Below are 22,054 nucleotides of genomic sequence, written 5' to 3'. Positions count from 1 at the left end.
TCCAGGTTTCAACATAGTAATAACACATGAAGAGTGCCCAGTTTTTCCCTTTGTTATTTGGAAGAACCGGGCAGAGAGGTCTGACCTCCGACACCTTCAGACTGAACTGTACATTAGCGCTGGACATGACTGAGCATGACGAAGTTGTAGATAAACTAGGTTTCTATGATTTAATGTCAGCATAGGTTTGGTCATGTTTACATTTTTTACACTCTTCATTTCTTCTTATTTTACAAGATAGCATAGAAAAAAAAACATGCATGAAAAAGTAAGGTTTTGCAGATTAATGAGCCACTAACAGAAAATAAAATGTAGTTATGCTGATATATATATTGATGGTTTTATAGCAAATAATCTTGATCATGCTGATACAGTCAGAGATTATTTCTTTCAAAACTATAAAACAGACTGTATAAGCTTAAAATAAAAACCTTTGTGCTCTTTTTAACAGTCCAACATGTGTGTTGTGTATGCAAATTAGTGTGTTTCTACTTTATTCACATGAAGGCACAAAGTGTGTTTACGCCCTGTTTCTGTCAACAGCAGAAATTTGCTGATAACAATGTAAACTATGTTGTGTATTGATAAAATTACTTTTACTGGCGTACAAGATTGGTGCTTAGTTAAAACCAATTTCCTGAACTGTTGTTTACTTCAGAAATTTCTCACTTACTGTAATGTTTTACCTTTCATTGGCCTCGTTTATGTTATTTGGTGTTTATTTGGTTATTTCTGTGAAGACGTTTTAAATGTGTAACATTTGAAACACTGTACAAAATACAATTTATTATTATGATACCAACAAATACAAATAGCAGTTCTATTTGGGTGAGATACATATTATTTTGGCTCCCACCATTGTAGTATTTTTCTTGCCACTAGGAGGCGGAAAAGCAACCCCAAAGATGGGGTAGACCTTGACCGAAGAAGAAGAAGGAAAACAAACGGTCCTGTTGGACTGGACGCATATGATTGTAGCAAGGGGATGCATTTGAAACGTTTTTCTGTTTTGGAGTTTGTTTACCATTGCTTAGTCGCATTTTATTATTAAACTAAAAGAATTGGTGATTTGGGACCACCATGGCCGATACGGGAACTAGCGGATGCGAACGTCTGACCACCAATCAAGTGACTCCTGTGCAGGTCGGCGCGGTAATTCTGTGCACGTTGTTACGGCGGTGAACTACACTTTTTAAAATCATATATCTGCATCCAAAAGAATTATAAACAGAGCGGGTATTTAACATGTGCAGAGGTTATTTATTGCGTGGTGAAAACACGGAGGGAGACTAACCGCAGTCGTAGCTGCATGGATCTGTAAGCAGGTTAGCGTTAGCTTAGCAAAGGCTGAGCTAGTAGTTCTCTCTTTACAGGTCTGCTAATTAATATATCAACAAAACATGGCTAACTCCAAGAAAGTGACTTGTACAGAGGTAATAACACCCATTACCTACAGTCTAACGGAGTATTACAGCCATTTGTCAAACCTTTGTGCAGCAGCCACGCTGTAGTAAGCTAACTTGTTATGGTGTTGCTGCACGCCTAAAACAGAAATTAAACCTTTGCATTGAATCTGTACTGAGTGTGTGTGTGTGTGTGTGTGTGTGTGAAACACACCCCGTGTTTATTAAATGGTCCCTGATAAGGTACCTCTATTGCAAACTTAGGCTGCTAAACTTTGCACAAATCCGTGCTGCAGAATTTAGCTTCGCAAAATGCGGTCGTCTTTAACCTGCACCAAACCTGAGCACTGACTAGCCCTACTGATAGTTTTAAAGGTTATTTAATTAATTACACGATGCAGTCAGAGAAGCAGACACTGCTGAGCTTGATCCTGCTGCACATGGAAGCAGTTCACGGTGTTTTTAGTGCTTCAGATCAGCTTATGGTAGCGCTTTTATATCCCTAAAATGAGGTTATATTAATGTGGTATGCACATCCCTGCGGTGTGACCATTTCCTCTGCTTGTGTTTCAAACACCTTAGTTTGAAGAGTGAAGCATCATGGGCATTATGAGTCTGCAGGAGAATTCAGTATCAGCAAAGATGGATATTTTTAGGTCTGAGACAGCTTTTTAGTCTTTCTTTGATTAAACTGGTGTTTGGCAGACATTTCTGTACTTGGTTTTGATTTTAGAGCTTTATTATTAACTGCACAACAACCACCTTGTTTAAATTTGGCTACAGAGTGGTGGGACGTGTTTCCTGCCGTACTTAGGTTTTGTGCAGCTCATATTTCACAGCCCTGTGGTTTTGAAACTCTTAGACACAGTCATGTTCGGTCTTGAGTGAATATCTTAAAAAAAGAAGAAGAAGCATATCTGGTTGAGTTGCGTCAGCGTAGCTAAGTAAAGATTTTAAATGTATCTGTAGTGTTTTAATTATTTTAAAACCCCACCATGCATGAGGAGTGACAGAAATGTTTGGGTCTTTAAAAGAAGTCTCCTTTCAAAACGGACACAGCATAAAATACTCACAGCTATGCAGGAAGTGCAGATATAAATGTTTGGTTTCTAAAATTAGTTTTTATTGCATCACACACCTCTGTTGTTTTGTATTCTTTGTTTCTGTATATCTTGCTCTTGTCTGTTCTCTTTTATGTTGGCTTTTAACCAGAACCTGAGTGCAAAATTTACTTTTACTGCCTGTAAATACATCTGTTGGAATGACAATAAAAATAATTGAATTCTCAGATTCGCAGTCGTTGCTGCATATCATATTTTATAGAAGTGCAAATCTAGAAATTGCAGAACTAATTGTTCTGTTTTTGTCCATTGTGGACATTAGTGATTGGCTTAGTTACAGAGCAGAGACTTGTGTGTTCTGTAAACTGTCTATTGTCCATCATAGGTAACAGAAGGGACCGATGGAGAGGCTGTGGAGGCAGTTTCAGAAGCAGCAGCATCGGTGGACGCTGGAGAAACGGAACACGTTCATGAATCTTCCCATGAACTTTCCAAAGAGAGGGAAGAGGATAATGATGATGCTGCTGCTGCTGAAAAAGACATGGAAAGTGAAGAAGCAGAACTTAAAGAAACTGAGACTGAGGTGATCCACTCTGTTGGTTCTACATCTCCATCACAAGCTTTTTCTGCAGAGGAGACAGAGGAGACCGTTACGGTTAATGATGGTGAGCCAGGTAGCACCACAGAGCCCCAAAAAGAGGCTCCTGAGGTGAAATGTGACGAGGGTCTTGAGGTGATATCTGATGAAGGGGTTGAGTCAAAGGCAGAAGATCTTGCAGGGAAGGATGAGAGCCAAGAGGAAAGCCCTGCAGTAGCAGATGTCAGTGAGGATGCATGCATGGACGTAGCTCCTGATCGTGAGGAGGAGAAAGAAATAAAAAACACTGATGAAAACATGGACACAAGCAATGACACTAAGGAGGAAGTCTGCACAGAGCAGGAGTCATCCATCTGCTGTAAACCAAAGGTTTTGACAGCGGGCGATGAACTCGATGAGATGATGGACATCGGTACAGTGGATCAGGTGGAGCAGGAAGCTCAGATGAAAGAGGAGGAACAGAACAGCTTGAAGGATATGGAAAGCAGCCGCTCACCTGATGCTTCTAATACAGGTATAAAGATGCTCTTTGATTGGTACATTTGTAGATGCAAAATAGAATCTTTATGATCTTGTAGGAAATTATCTAAATAAATAAAACTTTTAATATCAGCAAATATGAGAAAACATCTACCCTGACACTCCTTCATCTGCTAAAGGCCAAAAATGTATTTCCTAAAAAGCGACCACTACAAACATTTTGTAACTTTTAAATGCAGACAGGCTTCTTTAAAAAGACCCTTTGACCTTTGTTACCCTGCAACCCTCTACGAGTCCACGTCAGAGCACACTGAGCTTTAGAAATGCTTTCACTCCTCCTTTAAAGGCAGCATGGCAGAAAGTCTCTCAACAAGGCGTAGTTTTCATCATCCCACTAAATGCTGTGCTTTAAAATTCCCACACAGCCTCAGTGACGGAGGACAGTAACTCTGTTACGGAGGAAGCTGATGTAAAACCCACAACTTCAGACTTGATGCAGTCCAGCTCGTCTCCATCGTCTGAGGCCACAGGAAGTACAGGTGGGTGATCTTAATGCCAAAATACAAATAGTACGAAATTAAAATCTCATTATGTGGAAAATCTTGGCAGCAGAATAAACTTTAATATTAATATTTTCGTTAAATTTATTAAATTTGTAATAAATAAACAGAAAACCACCCCTAGAAATCCACACACATAAATTGTATATAACAAGACTAAAATGGTACGGTTCAAATGAAACGACTATCCTGACTGAACCTTTGTGAAATACTTATGCTTTATTAGAGTCCAAAGATCTTTTCAAATTTGACTGAACAAACCCAATTTTCTTTTTTTTCTTGTTATTGATAGAAATTAAAATGCAGAGATATACATCAAATAAAGTGATACAGATCTGCTGCTGTGTGCTGACCTGTTATGTTTACACATGCAGCCAAAAGGGAACACGCTAATAAAGGAAGTATTTGTCCCTTCTGAAATGGTCAAAGGCAAACAAGCATCTCAGCATTTTGGCTCTTAGTTGGTTAAAATGGTTGTAACTGTGCAACTAAGAAAACACTGAATAAAATTTAACATTGCTGAATATTTTTGAGTTTAATGGCTCACTCCCAACATAAAGCTGCTTTTCGGCTGCTCTGTTATTCACGAGCATGTTTGATTTGGAGGCGTGTTACACCAGGTTCCCTTCCTGAAGCAACCCTGGAGGTATTTTTGTCTCCTCCCAGGGTTAAACGAGGGATCATTGACTGGTTAAATGAATGATTAAACCATGACACCATAGAGCCACTAAAAACACAATCTTTTTTTTAAATATCTTAACACTCAGACCGTCGTTCAGTATGAATTTTGTTTTGTCCGACACAGTGACAGTTGTGAATGTTGTCATTCATTCATGTTCTTCATGTTTTTGTGTTCACTTCCTTTTACACTTGCTCACACGCTGCTCACGTGTTCTTGTAGGAAGAGACAGCTCGTCACCGGCGATGATGTTGAACGGCATGAAAGTCGTCAAGCTTTCTATACCGAGATTAGACGTTGTAAGTAGAAGTAAGATAGAATTTAGGTTTCAGGCTTTTCTTACCTGCTCTATTAATATACGTGAAAGTTCATCGAAAACTATTGATTAGGCTGTCGCCATAAGCTTTCCGTCAAAATAAACAGCATATACATGTACTCCTTGTTCTAGGAGAGGCTGCACACTTCAACCCAAAGTGTCAAGTTGTCTCCTTCACCTCCGTTGGTCACTGTGAAGGACGAGCCGGTGGATGAGGAATATGAACAAGCTCTAATGTCCAGTTCCTCTACAGCAAGTGTGAAAGATGAGCCTAATACTGCAAGGGTGAGACACACTCTGCTTAAGGATTTGTGGAGTTATGCTATTAGATTTGGCAAGCGTATGCAGAGCTGTCATGCAACGATCAGGTGTGGAGACAGTTGCAGAAAGTTTGGGAGATGGAACAGCAGTTACTGAAATGAAATATTTGATATTCAAAACCCATGTAGTGAACAAAAAGGCTGGAAAGGAAGAGGCACATGATGTCTGTAGTGCAAAGGTGTAAAACAATGAGTCCAAAGTGGCTGCAAAAGAACACTTGACACGAGCTGGGAGTATGATGGAGTGGTCCCAAAAAAAGGTGGAAGTTACGACAACGACAGAGGGAGAACAGGCCTGCGTATATGAAGGAGGAGAATCTTTCAGAATCTGAGAATTTGAGATGGTTTGGGCATGTCCATATGACCGGACACCCTGCATTAGACCTAGAACACTGAGAGTGGTTGTCCTCTGGCTTGCTTGTGATAGTTGGAGGGGGTAACTTGTATGTATGGAGCCAGTCTGTGAGCAGCAATGATACCAAGACAAAAAAAAACTGGGACAAGATCAGGTAGACTCACACATGAACTTGCATGTTTCAGGATAATTACTGGTTTCTTCGTTTCATCAGTTCTTTATTCTGGCTATTGTATACTTGGCATGACTGACACTGAGTCTAATAGACGAGAGGTGGGGAACTCCAGGCCTCGAGGGCCGGTGTCCTGCAGGTTTTAGACGTGTCCTTGATCCAACACAGCTGATTCAAATGGCTAAATCAATATCAATATGTCCAGAGGCCTGGTGATGAACTAGTTATTTGATTCAGGGTGATATCAAAAACCTGCAGTGCGTTTCCCACTCCTGTAATAAACCAGAGTGCAGGAAGAGGTTCAGACTCACAGATCTGTACCTCAAACTAGACTTCCTGAAATATCCACGTAGTTCCTAAAGCAACATATTTCTACCAGTATTACACCATTGCCATAAAATATGGTTAATTCACTACTTTGCAGCATTAAAACCTTTTCACACCTGAAATCTGGAAATTGAAGGAAGAAGAGAATTATTCTTTCTTACATGGAGTTAACAGCAGCAGGAAACCAGCTGCAAACATATGATTACTTGTGTAAGTGATAGGTTTGGTGGCAGAACATGACATGTTGTCACATTTGGACTTTGCAGGTTTAAAACTGTTTAGTGTCAGATCTCACTAGCTTGGACATTTTCATTGTCACGTGGATCTCCTTAGCTGATGTCTAGAAAATTCCACAGCTGTGGGAAACCCGGAGAACACCAAAGAGAAAATCTGTTGCTGCTAGTATAATATAATAATATATAACATCATCAGTCAGGATCTGGTCTGGGTCCAGTTTCTGAGAATGAAGCCTGAATCCCTGAACCGTTACTGACGTTTCTCTCATGTTGAAAGGAGGACCTGAGGATCGGATCCGTGTATTCTGAGAGTTCTGAAACGCAGACGCTGCCCATCGTTAGCCCGCCGTCTTCGCACATGTTCTGCGCTCACTGTAAGAAGAACCTGATGAAGGGACAGACGGCTTTCCAGAGGAAGGGCTCTCCAGCGCTCTTCTGCTCCACCACCTGCCTCTCATTGTCTCAGGCCAGGGGAGCCACTAAAATCTGCCACAACTGCCAAAAGTGAGTTCTGCAGACGAGAGTAGGCTTACTACTGTTATTACTACTGTTTGATGGGTGAAGTAATGTCACCAAATGATACGCCTCAAAGTAAACTGCATTGTAGTTTGATTGAATTTGGATTTCTCCTTGGCCTCTTTTCCTCTCGTTCCTTTAGGTTGATAATTCGGCCTCAAGACGTCATCCTGGCTCCGGATCTCAAAGGACTCATGAAAGAGTTCTGTGGCCAGATCTGCCTGACGTCCTTCAACTACAAGAAAACTGTCTCCAACTTCAGGAAAACTGCTGTTGCTGTGAAAGCTCTACAGACTGTACCACAGTCACTCTGCAGCATGTGCACCAGATACTGTGTCGTAAGTCGAACAGAACAGGACTGCCGCTAATGATTATTTCAATCATTTAATATAGAATTATCCAAACCGTGTTAAAAATGTCCTCGTTGTCTCATGCATTATTTACACCATATGAAACTATGCTGATAGTGTGAACACTCTTCACCTGTGCTGCTCTTTGTCGTCTCTCTGCAGAGCAAACATGAGGTGATACTGAGCGGCGCTGTCCACAAGATGTGCAGTGACGCCTGCTTTAACCGCTTCCGTACAGTAAATAACCTTTCGATGGCGGGCTGCGCCAACTGTGGCTCGTACTGCCACAGCAAACCGCTCATGCTGAAGCTGGAAGAGGGCAGCAAAACCGTGTGCAACCTGGATTGTTTGGGGAAATACAAAGAGGTATGGAAACAGTTCTCTGCTTCATTGCAGATACATTTATTTTGAATTAGTCTTCATTTGAACTCTTGAAAGCCCAGTTTGAGTAACTCAGAAGGCAGAGGGTGGTCTCTGCATGTGGAGCTACCCTTTGAAAAACCTGCAAACTTTATTGGTGGTGTCTAAACTGTTCATTAAAAGAACAGAGGGGGTCTTCAGATTTCGACTCTATAGAGGAAAGAGTTAAATTTTTTAGCACTATTTTAAAGTTGCATGCCTGCAGTGAGTGTCAGCACATGTGGGAAACAAAGCCAGTTAACTTTCTCGCCTCCTCTTTCTTACTCTGAGAGTTAAAACGGTTGAGGTTGTTTGCAACATGCCTCATATTTGTTTTTTAAAATTAATTCACAGAAAAGCAAGATAACCAAGATGACCCAGCCGTGCACAATGTGTCGCACCGCCCGCTTTGTGGCAGAAATGGTGGACAGCAAAAACAGTGATGACTCTGTGGATCTTTTCTGCAGCAGCAGCTGTGTGATGGCGTACAAAGTCCAGACTGTTAGTTCTTCAGGTACGCGATACCAGCTTCTCATTGAAGATTAAACCTTGTACTTGTTTTTGTTAAATGATTGTTTATGATGGATTAATTTGGTTTCAGGTGCTCGGATAAACTGTGATAACTGTGGCAAAAACAGCGTACCGTCCTACCACCTGGCCATGTCCGATACCTCAATCAGGAATTTCTGCACTCTCCCGTGTGTCATGGCTTTTCAGGTATTTACTTAAAGTTATTTAAAGACAAACCTAAGAAAGATTTTTGAAAAATGAAAGCTGGTATTTCAGACTTCTGTTGTTTCTTTTTCTGCGCTTTAGGAAAAATTTAAGCAGTCACAGAAGCAGGTGAATGTTTTTACGAAGCTGCCCATGGGATCGTCCCAAATTCAGCCCGTTAGTACAACGCCAGTGCAACAGGAGGCAAAAGTGTCCCAGAAAGTGAACTGCTTCCAGTGCTCCCGCGTCATCACTTTTAAACCTGAGCTCATCCAAATGAAGGTAATTAATGGAAACAAATAAATTATGAGTGGAAAGTTTTACATTTAGAGATCAGTAATACCACAACAGTGTTCCTGTGGGCTTTAAATGAAAGTCACGGCATTTCGGATGAGGACCTGAAATGCTTTTGGTCCTCTCGGGTAAAGTCTTGTCAACACTTTCAAGAAAATGAACACAGAAAATAGACCTTGTCCGTTCAGGCTGACATTTCTCATGATTTGTATCTTCTGTGTGTGCGTGCAGGACAAGATGGTTTTTCTGTGCAGCGTGGACTGTTCTCACGAGTTTAAGAAAGCCAACAACGTGACGAGTGTGTGCGAGTACTGTATGATCGAAAAGATCACCAGAGACGTGAAGAGAGTCAACAACAAAGACTGTTACTTCTGCAGCGACGGTAAGGAGTCGTGGAAATTGATTCGTCAGCTGTAAGAACCCGATTCTGCTCTGAAATCTGTATTTATTTTACTTATTTCTGTGTGTCCAGGCTGTAAGCTCCTGTTCAGACACGACTTGAGTAAAAACTGGGGGAAGCACTGTCACTCCTGTGTTTATTGCCACTCCGTTTCAAAGAAGCTGGTGACGGCGCAGTACGGAGGCTCGACGGAGGAGTTCTGCTCGGAGGAGTGCAGGTCCAAGTACACCATGCTGTTCTGCCACGTAAGCAAACCGCAGTAAAGATATTAAAATCATAGTTTTACACCAAAGCGGCAATCTCCGTGAGCATGATCTCCTCCTCCACGTAAACACATTGCTTTTCCACTCAGGTTGCAAAGTGCGACACCTGCGGGCGGAAAGGGAAGCTAAAGCAGAGCCTTCCCATGCTCGGGGAAGTCAAACACTTCTGCGACCTCAGCTGTCTGCTGCAGTTCTGCTGTGAGACAGTAGCCACGCAGGGTGAAGTCGTGAAAGGTGCATACCGTGTTTTTATCCCTGTTTGAATCTGTAACTTCATCTGATTTATATATTTTTTTTAATGGTGTAGTGGTTAGCACTGTTGCCTCACCGGTTTGATCAGCCTTTTTGGGCGGAGCTTTCTGTGTGGAACCTGTGCGTTCTCCCAGTCTCTGTGTTTCCTCCTGTTTTACTTAAGTGTTGGAGTAATCTAAACTGGTTTCAGGAGTGTGAGGTTCTGAGTCAGCCCTGTGATGGACTGGCATGCTGTCTAGGGTGTAATTTGCCTCAACCTATGACAGCTAGAATAGAGTGAGGCTTATTCAGACATGTTTAAAGTTTAATTAATGACTTTTGAAGCTGCTGCTTTTGATAAAATCAGTTTGGGTTTGATGAGTTTGGCTAAGCTTTCCTTAGCACTCTAAAACTAAAACTGTGGTAAAGCGAAGTATTACTTTCTTTTGATTGAGTGGCCAGTTTGATGTTAAGGGCTAGCACAGAGAGATGTGCAATCATTTGTGGTCATGTTGACACCTAAGGCCAATTTAGAATTACTATGTAACATAACATGCACGTCTCAGGATTGTGGGAAGAAACTGTCACCTGGAGAGAATCCACACAGACACATGGTGAACATATAAATTCCTCACAGAAAACCCACAGAGCTCTTACTGTGACCCCACAGCCTTAACCACTGTGCTGCTGTAAAGACAGACCATCAAGAAATGCTAATGTGGTAAATCAAAGAGGCACTGAGGCCTAGATTCATACTGTGTTGCGGACGCAGACAGCTCCGAGACAACACTGTCAGCTTCTTTGATGCCCACCGCATGCACAGTTGTTGCAGTGTAATGTATAATCTCCATGAATGAGTCAATGTGAAGTTGGATGGCACTGACTGTTTCGTTCATCATCTGATGGCAACATTTGCATTGCATGCAAGACTGTAAAACTGAGCTGCTGCAACACTGGACTGCATGTTTGACACCAGCTGTTAACTGTTGTTGTTCTTTAATAAAATATGAATATTTCTGGTACTAACTATTAAGGCAACAAAGCTAAATGTTTACCAGTCGTGCACAACTTAATTCTTTTTTTTTTGATACTTTTTATTTATTTAGGAACATTTTTATGCAGAAAAACAAAACAGACAAACAAAACCAAACAAAACAGACAAAATATTATGAGGTCATGGGAAGACAATATATGCCCGTGTATACAGCTGTACATCCACACATACATATATCAATACTTTGGTATTGCAAGTTCTATGCATTAAAGAGTGCTGCCACAATTTGTAAAGCCCCACAACTTAATTCTTAAACTAGAAAAACTAAAAAATGTTTTGCAACTGGGTCACAAAGTAAGACCAAGAATGCCTCTCTCTGAGGATTTAGGAAGAAGTCGGGAGCGACTTCCTACTGAGACGTTTTAAGTTTGTTGCTGTTTTGCTTTCAGCCAGCACAGGAGAGGCCACACCTGTGATCGCCAACGTCATCTCGCTCGCTGGCACGCCAAAAGGAAAACCTAACACTTCTGATAGAAGTGCCCAACAAAGTACAAAACAAAAACAAACACACGCAAGATATTAAAAAGAAATCATTTTGTACTGTTAATCATCAGTAGCTGCACGAGTTTCATATTTTGCCTTTTTTCTGCAGGTACAGCATCAAACTCTCAGTCAAAGACCTCTGGACACGTAAGTACATTTTTTAAATTCATGTATTCTTTTTGTATACAGTTGTATTTTTTCCAATTCCTTTTTTTCAGTGTAAGTTATGTTTATGAAAAATATATTTCTTAGTTGAAATGACGCACTTTTGCTTTTAAAAGGAAATCTTTGGGACATTTAGTTCAGTCACTTTTAGCTTGAAGGAAGTAGCCCGTGTAGTGTTACAGATGAGTAACTTTAGAGATGTTATTGTCATTTTTCTGTCCTTCAGATCAGCATTCAGACCGAAACGGTGAAGACTCATCCTCCTCCCCCGACTAAAATCCTGAAGAACAAGGCTCTGCTGTGTAGACCGCTGGTGCAGAACAAAGGAGTCTCCTGCAAAACGCAGACGGTCGACGTGGAGGCACAGACGGGTAAAAGAAGCACACAGGCAGTGTCTCTGTCAGGGCAACACCTCCGCTTTACTCTGTGTTTAAAAAGCTTCAAATAGCTGTTCAATCTGATTGATTACAGCTGAATTACTGCTGCTAGCTGCACTTCACAGCGTTTAACGCTTGGGTCACAAACACAGGTTAAAGGGTAAGGGTCATAATCAGCTAAGCTTATGTTGTTATGAAGACAGCGAATGCTTGTGGAGAGGAATCTTATTCAAATGCTTAACTGATGCTTTGAAGTTTGAACTTTCTGGGCAGAGCACTAATGTATACTCACGATTTTACAGACAAGACTAAATGTAAAGTATTTGTTTGTCTTTGCACACTGTACATGCTTCCTCTTTAAACATACTTACTGCAAGAGCAAACTCTGTGCCATGTTCTTATCTAATCACGACTACTATTCCCTTTTTTTCTCTCTCTGTAGATGATATCTTCCCAAAAATGGTGATCCTGCCTGTTCCTGTGCCGGTGTACCTTCCTGTACCCATGAACATGTACAGCCAGTGCACTCCCAAGCCTGTCGGCCTGCCGTTACCTGTATGTCTAACAATGCAACCACCTTGGAACTTTATTATTTCTAATTAATTCAAAGTTTTCCCATAACTTTTTGTCTTAGAATTTACATTTGTCTTTTTAAGGTTTATTTAGAATAATTAAAATGAGGAATTTTAAGATCAAGATGGATTTTATTTGGGAATCTGTTAACATGCTTGTGACAAAACCATGCACTGTAACACTGTAACAAAAACAGCAGCAAGAAGTAAAACATGTAGCTCAACAAATGGGCGCATATATTTACACATGAACCATAGGCGTGACCCCGTGACCCATAGCATTTTGATTCAGACAGGATGTTCAAATGATTGGCGACCTGTCTGCGGTGTACCCTGCCTCTTGCCCTATGGCAGCTGGGATAGGCTCTCGCCATGGATAAATTACATTACACACTCCTTTAATCTTCAGCTTTGTTTTTGCCCTTACTAAGGTCCCACTCATGAGCTCCTTCTTTCTTTCTACCTCAGCTTCCTGTGCCAATGTTTCTTCCTGTGACAATGGACAGTGCTGAGCGCATTGTGGAAACCATCCAGGAGATCAAACAGAAGATCCCGTCCGATCCATACGAGGCAGAACTCATCCTCATGGCGGAGATGGTGGCCGAAGACGACGAGAATAACGACAAGCCGGAGACGCGCAAAGAGGAAAAAGCGGTGAAGAAAACGCCTGAAAAGCAAGAAGCACCTGTCACAGATGGTGAGACGAAACATTTAATGAGGCCACGAAAAGATGAAAGTAGGGGGTACTCAAGGCCATCAAGCCATCATATTACAGGGTTAAACAGTTAAAGCTATTGTAGTTTTGTGTTTATTAAGTTTTATTTTGTTTGTGCACCAGTGGCTCTTGAAGGAAGTATTAACATATTTGACCAAACTGACTAAAACTAAAGAAATGTTGTCATATTTATAATTTAGTTTTGTAAATGCATAATTAATTAACTTTAATAACGTCAGCGTGCACATGTTAGGATTTCATCCAAGTTATCTGTCAAAGTTGCATCATTTTATTCCCATACAGATAGTTTTGATGTTATTAACAGTGTATTCATGCTGTACTAACAGACAGTGTGATGGTTGTTTTGTAGACCATGTCAGTAACTACAGTGATGACTTGGACACCGACGAACTGGCCACTTTCCTCAACAGCTGGGAGGATGCCTCCTCTGACGCGGGGCCCTTGTCGCCAAGTAAAACCTACGCCAGCGAGAAGTTCAACTCAGTTTTAGATGTATCTGTGGGCATGCCCAGTGAGCCCGAGCCCGCACCACCTCCTGGTCCGCCTCCCATGGACATCGAAGCCGACTTCACTGTTGGTGAGATGATAGGCATACACCCATAATACTGGACGTTCAGGGAGTTTATCTCCAGTTTATCTACATTTCTTTGGACATTTTTACTTTAACCCCTTCAAAGATCTGCTCTGGGCTTTTGCGCGTTTAGTCTCATGTTTGATGTCATGTCATTGCCAGAAACTCTGGAAAGGATGGCCAAACAAAGAGAGCAGTGCAACAAGTCCCCAAGCCCCCCGCCTGCTGCTCCAGTACGACGACAAGCTCACAGGAAAGCCAGAGAGAAGAGGGTAACTGCTGCTTACACATCTAAAGCTGGCTTTATATGCAACAAAACATTAGAGAAGGAGATGATGTAACAAAAAGATGGCGTCGTGTGACCCCTCCACCCATAATTATGTGTCAAAACAGGAAACAGTAGTAGTAGTATAACATAGTAGGTTTTCAACCTTTTCCTTCTTTTTCTTTATTTAAATAAAAGTTTTAAATGTCTCCCTCCTTTAGATGGGGACATAAAAATAACCAGCATGGTTTTATCAAAGAAGGCTGCAGAGCTGCAAGACTTGAATGACTTTGGTCTGTGTTGTCTAAAATGTCCCCATTATACCCATAATGGTCAGAAGAAGCTTCTCGGATGAGAGGTGAAACGTCTTCAAGCAACTTAAAGAAGTCCAGACGCTTTTCTTTGCAAGCTCCTTTGACTACGATGACCTGGATGACTGAGAACCTTCACAGACATATACCCATAATGCATCCTCTATATGTTATCACAGGGTCGTAAGCCACAGCGTCAGTCTAAGGCTGCTGAAACGTCTTCGGCAAAGAGTACTTCCAAAAAGCCCGTGGAAGTAGAAATCCCAAAACTGAAGAGTGAATATGGAGTTGATGCCTGGAAGCGATGGATCCAGTGGAGGCAAACTCAGCCCAACCTGGAGAATCCACGCTTTGGCTGTAAGTCTGAATATAAAATGCATTTGAACACTGCAGCACTTCGGGCTGCATTTCCTGCATTCTCTGACTTTCCTGTCTCTGTTAAGACTTTATAATTAAAAACAAACAAACATGGCTTTTAATCTTGATGTCAGCGCGTCCTCTGGAGCTGAAGGAGGATCTTCTTAGCTGCACCACCGCTGAGCTCAGCTACGGCCTCTGCTGCTTCATCGCTGAGGTGAAACGACCAAACGGAGAGCCGTACTCGCCCGACACCATGTTTTACCTCTGCCTCGGCATCCAACAGGCAAGACATTTTTCTCAGAGAAACTAAGTGTAAATATGGATACACTTAGATATACATGTCATCATATTTATAACCATTTTCTAACATAGTCCAAACTTCCTTTACTTTCCTGGTTCTCTAAACTTTTTGTCTTTCTCTGCAGTATCTTTTTCAAAACGGTCGTGTGGAGAACATTTTCATGGATCGCTTCTATAACAAGTTTTCCATTGAGTTCACCAACTTGCTGCGAGGTTTCAAACCTTCAATCACACCCAGTGGTGAGTTTCCAACACCACCTTTGTCTCTGTCAGTGTTACACAAACGAACGTCTGTTTGCTCAGATTTACAGCGGGTCACTTTCCCTCCGCAGGTTATATCCACTCCCGTGTAGAGGAGGAGTTTTTGTGGGACTGTAAACAGCTGGGGGCGTACTCCCCCATCGTCCTCCTCAACACTCTGCTCTTCTTCTGCTGCAAGTACTTTGGCTTCACCAAGGTGGAGCAGCACCGTCAGCTGTCCTTTGCACACGTCATGCGCTGCACAAAAACCAATCTAAACAACACCAAGACCACATTCCTGCGCTTCTACCCACCGCTGTCCGGACCCGAGGCGGAGTCAGGTACCAACGTGCAGAACGCCAGATTTAAACACACAGAGCTAAACGCGTTGATTTTGCAGTTAAGAGTCGACAGTCCACCTAAAATTAGCAGTCAAACAGATTCTGACTGTTTTCATGTACAAATTATCCTGAAACTTGCACACTGTCTGTATGTGTCCTCTTCAGATGCAGAGGGTGGCCCAGCGAAGAAGCGGAAGGAAGAGGAGAGTAAAGAAGAAATCCTGGAGATGATGGAGAACACGGAGAACCCTCTCCGCTGTCCCGTGAGACTCTACGAGTTCTACCTCTCAAAGTGGTGAGTGTTGTACAACCACTGGTGCACTCGTGATGGATCTGTGGCTGGTTGGACTCCGCTTTCAGCACGTGAACTTTGTGAAGTAAATGGCTGCACAATAATCTTGCATTACCTTTCCCACATAACTGCTATGTTCAGTTTATTTTAAATAGGTATATTTATTTAATCTTTCAGTGTCTAGTTTGTATTTTCTCTCTGTGCCTGTGTAGGTTTCCTTCCAGAGTACAAAAACTTGATTGTTTGCTTCTTCTAAATAAGCTGTAGGTGAGGTTAGTTATCTGTGTTAGGCTGCGACGGACTGGTGACCTTTGCAGGGGCCTCTCGGCCTGCAACAGCTACTTGGTTAAAAAAAGGGATGATGCAGCTCCTGAGCTACAGTCGCTTCTTTTGTGGCGCATATATTGTTTGTTGTCAGATTTTGAGACCTGATATTACAGGAGTAGCTCACAAAACTGTCTAAAACCAGTATTTTGAAAGGTACAAATAAAAACTCACTCAGTGGGCTCAGTTAAGCCCAGAGAGTTTGATCTAAAACCAGAAGAAGAGATCACATCACTTTCAGCATCGCAACAGAAGCTCCAGTTTTATGTTTGTTTATGTAAGAAGGATTTTAACTAACACAAATGCATCATGAAAATATGCCAGATTCAGCCAAACATTATCTTGATTTTTCGTGCTCAGGTTGGACGTATTCCTCTGCTAAACTTTCAGGGCACCAAAGCTCTGGAAGGATCTGCCTGAGAAGTTTAGACTCTGCACTTAACTACCTTCCTCTCATTCATCTCCTTAAATTTGAACTTAACCTCTGAGTTTTCTTACTTGTGACATCATATTGTTTCATTTGTGTTACATGAAGTAGGCTTGTTGGGTTTTTTTAAAGATGCAGTTTCCCATTTGGCAAAATACACTGATCACATGACTTGAATTTGAATGAATGCTTTATTGGCCATATGCAGGTTGCAGGTTATTCCTTCTTTTAGAGGAATAGGAAATATCTTTTTTTAATATTACTTTTAAATTTTATTTAAATTTAAATATGATAATAAGTTACACTTGAAATATTAAGCGTCATAACATTTAAATGAGCCGACATTTGCCACTTGCCTGATCTGCACTACTGCACAACTAATAAAAGGTTAAGTGTTAAATGTCAGTAAAGACTAATAAAACCTGCCACTCATTGATTCTTTTAAAGTTTATTTCTTGTTTGGATGTGGAAGGCTGGATTGAGATGGTCCACTGGCCGACCCTCATTTTACTCTGATTTATCAGCACATTGATCTAAATCTTTGTTCCTGTTTCTTCCGCCCAGCTCGGAGTCAGTTAAGCAGCGAACCAACATGTTCTACCTGCACCCCGAGCGCTGCTGTGTCCCCAACAGCCCGCTGTGGTTCTCCTCCACCGCTCTGGATGACACCACCATGGAGGCCATGCTCATCCGCATCCTCACAGTCAGAGAGCTGCATCTCGACACAAAGCAGCAGACGAGCGATGACCCACCGTTTATACCCGAGGAGGAGGAGGATTCGGAGTGAACGTGAAGTGACCTTTTACCGTAGTTGCAGCTAGTGATGTAAATGTTTGGATATTATCAAAAATGTTCGCTGAACATAAACGGACAGGAAAAAAAAACATTCACAACAGCAGTATGAAACAGCAAAGAGTCACATTTCAAACGCACGTTTGGACAGAACCTCCGATTCACATCGCTTATGTAGAGGTGAGGCTGAGATGCTGGACTCAGCATTAAAGACTGTTTACTGCTCAGCAGGGCACGCAGCTGCCCTCCTGTGTTTATGTGGTTGTGTCTTATGGAAAATACTACTTTTATCTCCTTCCATGTGTTATGATTCCTGACCTTCCTGTGCACACTGGACTTCCAAGTTTTTCTAAAGCTAGCCCTCCATCTCGGAGTGATGGAGGTCCCGAATAGAGAGCTGCATATTGTTAGTTTCACTACATTCACACCTCAGAGGCCAAAATGAACACGTCTGTGTTTGCAGTAGTTAGAATATTTCCTGGGTCAGTACTTTTGCACACCTCAAGAATTGTTGCAATCTCACTTTGAGAAAACACAGTTTTAACATCTGACTGGAGATTTTACCTGAATCATGATTTGATTGATTTTTCTTCCAGATTCCTTTTTAAGTTGTGATGCTAAACATTGAAAATGTACACAATTCACACGTTGTGTTTTGTGGTTAACAGATAATCCTCAGATACTTTAAATGATCTTATCAACCTGAAAAGAAATTACAGCATCGAACAATGTAAAAATCATCATTGGTGCCTGATTGAAGGGATTAAAGATTTTGGAAGTGATTCAATTACATTTTAAGAAATTAGAGATTTGAGTGTTAGGTAGCTGCTATCCCTCATTATGACTTTCAAGCAATCTGAGAAGAGAAAAGCCTACAACTCTAAAGTTTTAAACTCATTTTGGGATTTCATACTAAACAAACCTTAAAGCAGTGAGTTTTTGCATAATGAGCTCTGGTATTATATGAAAGCAAATAAAGCTGTCCGTTTGTGTATGTCTAGATTATTTTAACCCCCTTAGAGTATGGCTGCCAAGGTTCTCTTGAGTGTTTTCTATTATATGTTCATTTTGAATAATAAAAAAACAACTTCAAAACACTTGTTTTCTTTTGAGACTCTACAATTGCACCTGTGAGAGAGGTCTGCCTCTTAGTCTCGACAGAATCTGTAATGTGATTTGATTTCAGCCCAAACCGTGATCTTTTAATGAACCTAAAAGATCTACCTTTTGTTGCTTAAATCGAACCAAGGTGAAACCTTAAGGGGTCACCACAGTGGATCATCTTTCAGTATCTCATCCCATCCCTTCCATCCTCTATCACACTAAATGCTGCCAATATAACTCTCCATGTCCTCCTTCACTACATCCTTGAATCTCCTCTGTGGTCTTCCTGTTTTTTTTCCTTGATGTTCAGCATTCGTCATCCAGGTAACGCTTTCCCTCTGCGCATGTCCAAACAGCCTCGCCTCTCTAACTTTTGTCTCCGCGCTGTTTTCGTTTTTTATCCAAGTCACTTCCAGTGAACTAAACTAAAAAGAAGTAATGCATAAATGGTCTCCGAGCAGAGAGACTTGGAAGGAGAGCTCTCTGAAATAAGGTAAAAATTTATCGATTCAGTCGTTAAAGCGGCTCAAAAGTAGATACAAATGTGATGAATGTGATTTCCAGTTGGTGTGTTTTACTCGGATTACGAGGACGCTTAACGCCGACGGTACTTGTCCCCGCCATGTCCTCATAAACTGCTCATTCCACTTTCACGGTTCTCCGCTGCTCCTAGTGGCTGAGACGATCGCGACCGCGGATTCGCTGCCGCTGCAGTCAATCGTTGACGTTACCGCCAGTGATTGGTCAGAGATACCGCCGCTCCTCCCAGATCGTGCCCCTTTATCGTCACGTGGTCTCTCATTACCCATACAAGAAAGATGGCTACTTCTATGCTAGCTACACCTGGAGCTCTTCTTGTTTCTTCTTGTGGACACTAAAGCGGAGGTAACTGTTGTTTGGTGTGAAACCGAAGTAGTTCTTGAAATACATTTAGCTAGGTCTAAAACAATGGGTAAACAGCTCAGAAACCACTGCTGGTTTGTTTCTCACCTGCTGGCTAATGCAAGGATACTAGCAAAGCATGTATGTGTACAACTAACTGAATGTAAACATTAGCCAGATACAGCTGCAGCTGTCCAGATGCATGGGTTTTCTGCTCAGTTGTATAGTGCCTGGTACAACTGAGCAGAACAGACAAATTTATCCAAGAAGTTACAGAGGAAAGTGGAACAAACTTCTACATGCAGAGCCGCTCAAGTACTTTAGTACAAGTTTGAGGTCTGTGGAAAATCTACTCTAGTGCCAGTTTGTTCATCCTGCTTCACTGCAAATCAAGTGGAAATACTTATTATTATAAGTAATTACATTTAGTACTTAGTGCATTCATTAGTTCAAAGTAGTATCAGTATCAGTTTTTACTTTATAAATAAAATGAGATAGTTTAACTTATTTTCCCAATTTTGTGGGCTATTTACATTTGAGTGAACAAATGTTAGAAATATGAGCTTCTTGAATTTTTTTTTCTACCAAACACACACACATTTATTGCAACTAAAAAGTTACAGTTGTTCTGAATAAGGTTGGCAGCGTGTTGAACATATTGTATGCAAGTACATAAAAGGGATGAGTGTACTGAAAGTATACAATCTACGATACTTATGCAACCTGGATTCATACAGGTGTACTTGAGGAGAAAGAGACTAAGCAATTCATCTGGGCCAGCTTTTATAGCCTGGAACGTCAAGGTGAACTGACTTGTTGACAACCCTCCTATGTTAGTCAATTATCAGTAAGAGCAGTCCTGGACTTCCTTTAGTAGTGGGTGGGGCATAGCATTATTTTTAAGCACCCCAGATGTGTTTTGACTTGCATTCGCACACTGAAAACACACCTCAAGCCTCAAACCTTGAATATAAATAAACTGTCTGCTGCAATATTTACATTGCCATAATTGTTGTGCTCAGCAGATTTTTCCAGCTGTCATGGAAAACCGACACAAGCGAGTGAATCCAGAGCAAGATGCCCTGGTGCACATTGTGGCTTGCAGAGACAAACCCTTCCTAGAAGAAAGGTTCATAGACTCCTTTAAAGGTATGTGGTGTATATATAAGACTTTTATAGTGGAACACGAATGGGTGACAAATTAAAGGAAAATTATGCAACCTTGGTAGCTCCAGTGAATGAATATGGTGGTCCCATTAAACTGTAGGGGGGCTTAGACTTTCAAGCAGTGTATTTCTGGTCTTCAGAAGTAAAATTAGACATACTTAAACACAATTTATTTTTGTATATGATGAAGTAAAAATGTGAATATTCCTTTATAAAATATGTCTGGGAAGTTGTGGACTAATCACAGCCACAGTTGGTCTGAAAAGACTTAATTCTACTTTTGCTGGATGTATTTAAAAGGATGATGTCTTATTTGAATGCACAGAGTGCTATATTTATTGCCAAAGTCATGGCAGTTCCAGTGTAAACAGTTTATAGGGAAATTGTTGAACCTAATTTTTATGTTCTTAATAAAATTTTTAGGAAAGGGTGTCTTTACAAACAAAACCATTAAAGCATCTGCCTTTGTTGTCGAGTATCGTGGGAAGATCTTTCTTCGCAAAGACGGGAGGCCTAAGAAGAGAAGCGGTGATACTTTGAATGGTTTCTTATATGAGTTTACATGGAATGGAGAACAGTGGTGGTAAGGTGTTTGTTTTGCATTTTTAAAGTGTTTTGGACTGTTTATTTACAGCTTCCTTTTATTAAGGGGACACTTTTGTATGTGCAGCGTTGATGCTTCCAAAAACGACAAGACCCTTGGAAGGCTTGTGAATGATGATCACATAAGTCCAAACTGTGAAATGAAGAAGATCGTTTATGAGGGGAAGCCACACTTGTGCCTCTTTGCAGTGGAAGAAATACCTCAAGGCAAAGAGATAACTTACAACTACGGCAGCTCCTATTACTCGTGGCGTCCCAAGGTATGTTTATATTATTAAAGAAGCCTTTCTTATGATTTTTATATATTCCACTCACTCCCTCTGAACACACCAGAACAGTTCTCTGTGCTCATTCAGAAGAACCTGACATCTATAAGTGTAAAATAGCGTTACACTTACTCTAGAACTAATAGTGTTTTACAGGAGGCGTTCTCAGTCTGGCTAGTACCAACGAGTAGTCCAAATGTGGTCAGAATGAGAACCCCAGAGTGGCTCTTTTATGATGAGATTGTGATCTGACTTTGGTTCGGATCCTTCTACCAGTCTGAGATTGATGCCTTTCTTTAGCCTGGTGTGCTTTGTTTTCTGGGATGTGGCAGATGTGCAAAGTTTTTGAATTCTTTTTAAGACAAATAAAAAAAATGTTTTGTAACAGTAAAAACTCAATCAAACCAGTACACAAATATGTCCAAATTTACAGTTTGGTATGTAATCATTTCCAAATATTAATGTTTATATTCAGTTTTTTTGTCTTATTTCACATTTACAGGAGTCACGTGATGGACCAAGTACTTCAGACAAAAAAATGTATCAAATTTCATCAACACCCAAGAAAAGAAGAGTACGTAAACAAGCAGCAATTTTGTTTTGGAGTACAGAAGTACAAAAGGTTCCTGGTTCGAACCTTATGGTCTCTCGGGGGCCGTTGTGTTCGGAGTTTGCATATTTTACCTGTGCAAGATTTTATAGTCCATGCTTTTTAGGTATATTTCTAAATTCTACATTTGCTGAAGGT

At 41.1% G+C, this 22,054-nt stretch overlaps 2 protein-coding genes across 2 annotated transcripts in view; both read left to right on the top strand.

Annotated features, from left to right (window-relative positions):
* The first annotated feature begins 913 nt into the window (after window positions 1-913).
* On the top strand, window positions 914-18,379 carry LOC146548783 (zinc finger MYM-type protein 4-like). Its single transcript, XM_085261508.1, has 27 exons — window positions 914-1,143; window positions 2,850-3,576; window positions 3,968-4,081; window positions 5,004-5,080; window positions 5,230-5,382; window positions 6,785-7,011; window positions 7,166-7,361; window positions 7,536-7,739; window positions 8,127-8,286; window positions 8,374-8,489; window positions 8,589-8,768; window positions 9,012-9,162; window positions 9,253-9,425; window positions 9,533-9,677; window positions 11,118-11,216; window positions 11,321-11,358; window positions 11,603-11,747; window positions 12,196-12,308; window positions 12,794-13,022; window positions 13,411-13,638; window positions 13,795-13,904; window positions 14,388-14,565; window positions 14,700-14,851; window positions 14,994-15,108; window positions 15,201-15,449; window positions 15,615-15,744; window positions 17,057-18,379. The coding sequence occupies exons 1-27, from the start codon at window positions 1,081-1,083 to the stop codon at window positions 17,277-17,279; spliced, it is 4,695 nt and encodes a 1,564-aa protein (XP_085117634.1). The 5' UTR covers window positions 914-1,080; the 3' UTR covers window positions 17,280-18,379.
* An 846-nt stretch (window positions 18,380-19,225) lies between these two features.
* LOC146548782 (uncharacterized) overlaps window positions 19,226-22,054 on the top strand; it is a 30,385-nt gene continuing 27,556 nt past the window's right edge. The window contains exons 1-5 of the mRNA XM_085261507.1: window positions 19,226-19,273; window positions 20,296-20,419; window positions 20,861-21,020; window positions 21,108-21,300; window positions 21,809-21,880. Coding sequence (XP_085117633.1) covers window positions 20,311-20,419; window positions 20,861-21,020; window positions 21,108-21,300; window positions 21,809-21,880 — 534 coding nt within the window. The 5' untranslated portion in view covers window positions 19,226-19,273; window positions 20,296-20,310. The remainder of the gene's footprint in view (window positions 19,274-20,295; window positions 20,420-20,860; window positions 21,021-21,107; window positions 21,301-21,808; window positions 21,881-22,054) is intronic.

The sequence above is a fragment of the Mchenga conophoros genome, linkage group LG22 (genome assembly GCF_057382185.1).
Source record: "Mchenga conophoros isolate Kocher_MC1m ecotype Shallow Benthic linkage group LG22, M_conophoros_male_GT1.1, whole genome shotgun sequence".
Classification (NCBI taxonomy): Eukaryota; Metazoa; Chordata; class Actinopteri; order Cichliformes; family Cichlidae; genus Mchenga; species Mchenga conophoros.
Note: the sequence above shows the minus strand (reverse complement) of the source record. Positions and strands in the feature narration are given on the sequence as shown.

Excerpts from the sequence above, each read along its gene's own strand:
- LOC146548783 (XM_085261508.1), top strand. The coding sequence starts at position 1,081 with ATGGCCGATACGGGAACTAGCGGATGCGAACGTCTGACCACCAATCAA. Across the intron at positions 3,577-3,967 it reads ACCTGATGCTTCTAATACAG|CCTCAGTGACGGAGGACAGT; the intron begins GTATAAAGATGC and ends ATTCCCACACAG. Across the intron at positions 7,012-7,165 it reads ATCTGCCACAACTGCCAAAA|GTTGATAATTCGGCCTCAAG; the intron begins GTGAGTTCTGCA and ends TCGTTCCTTTAG.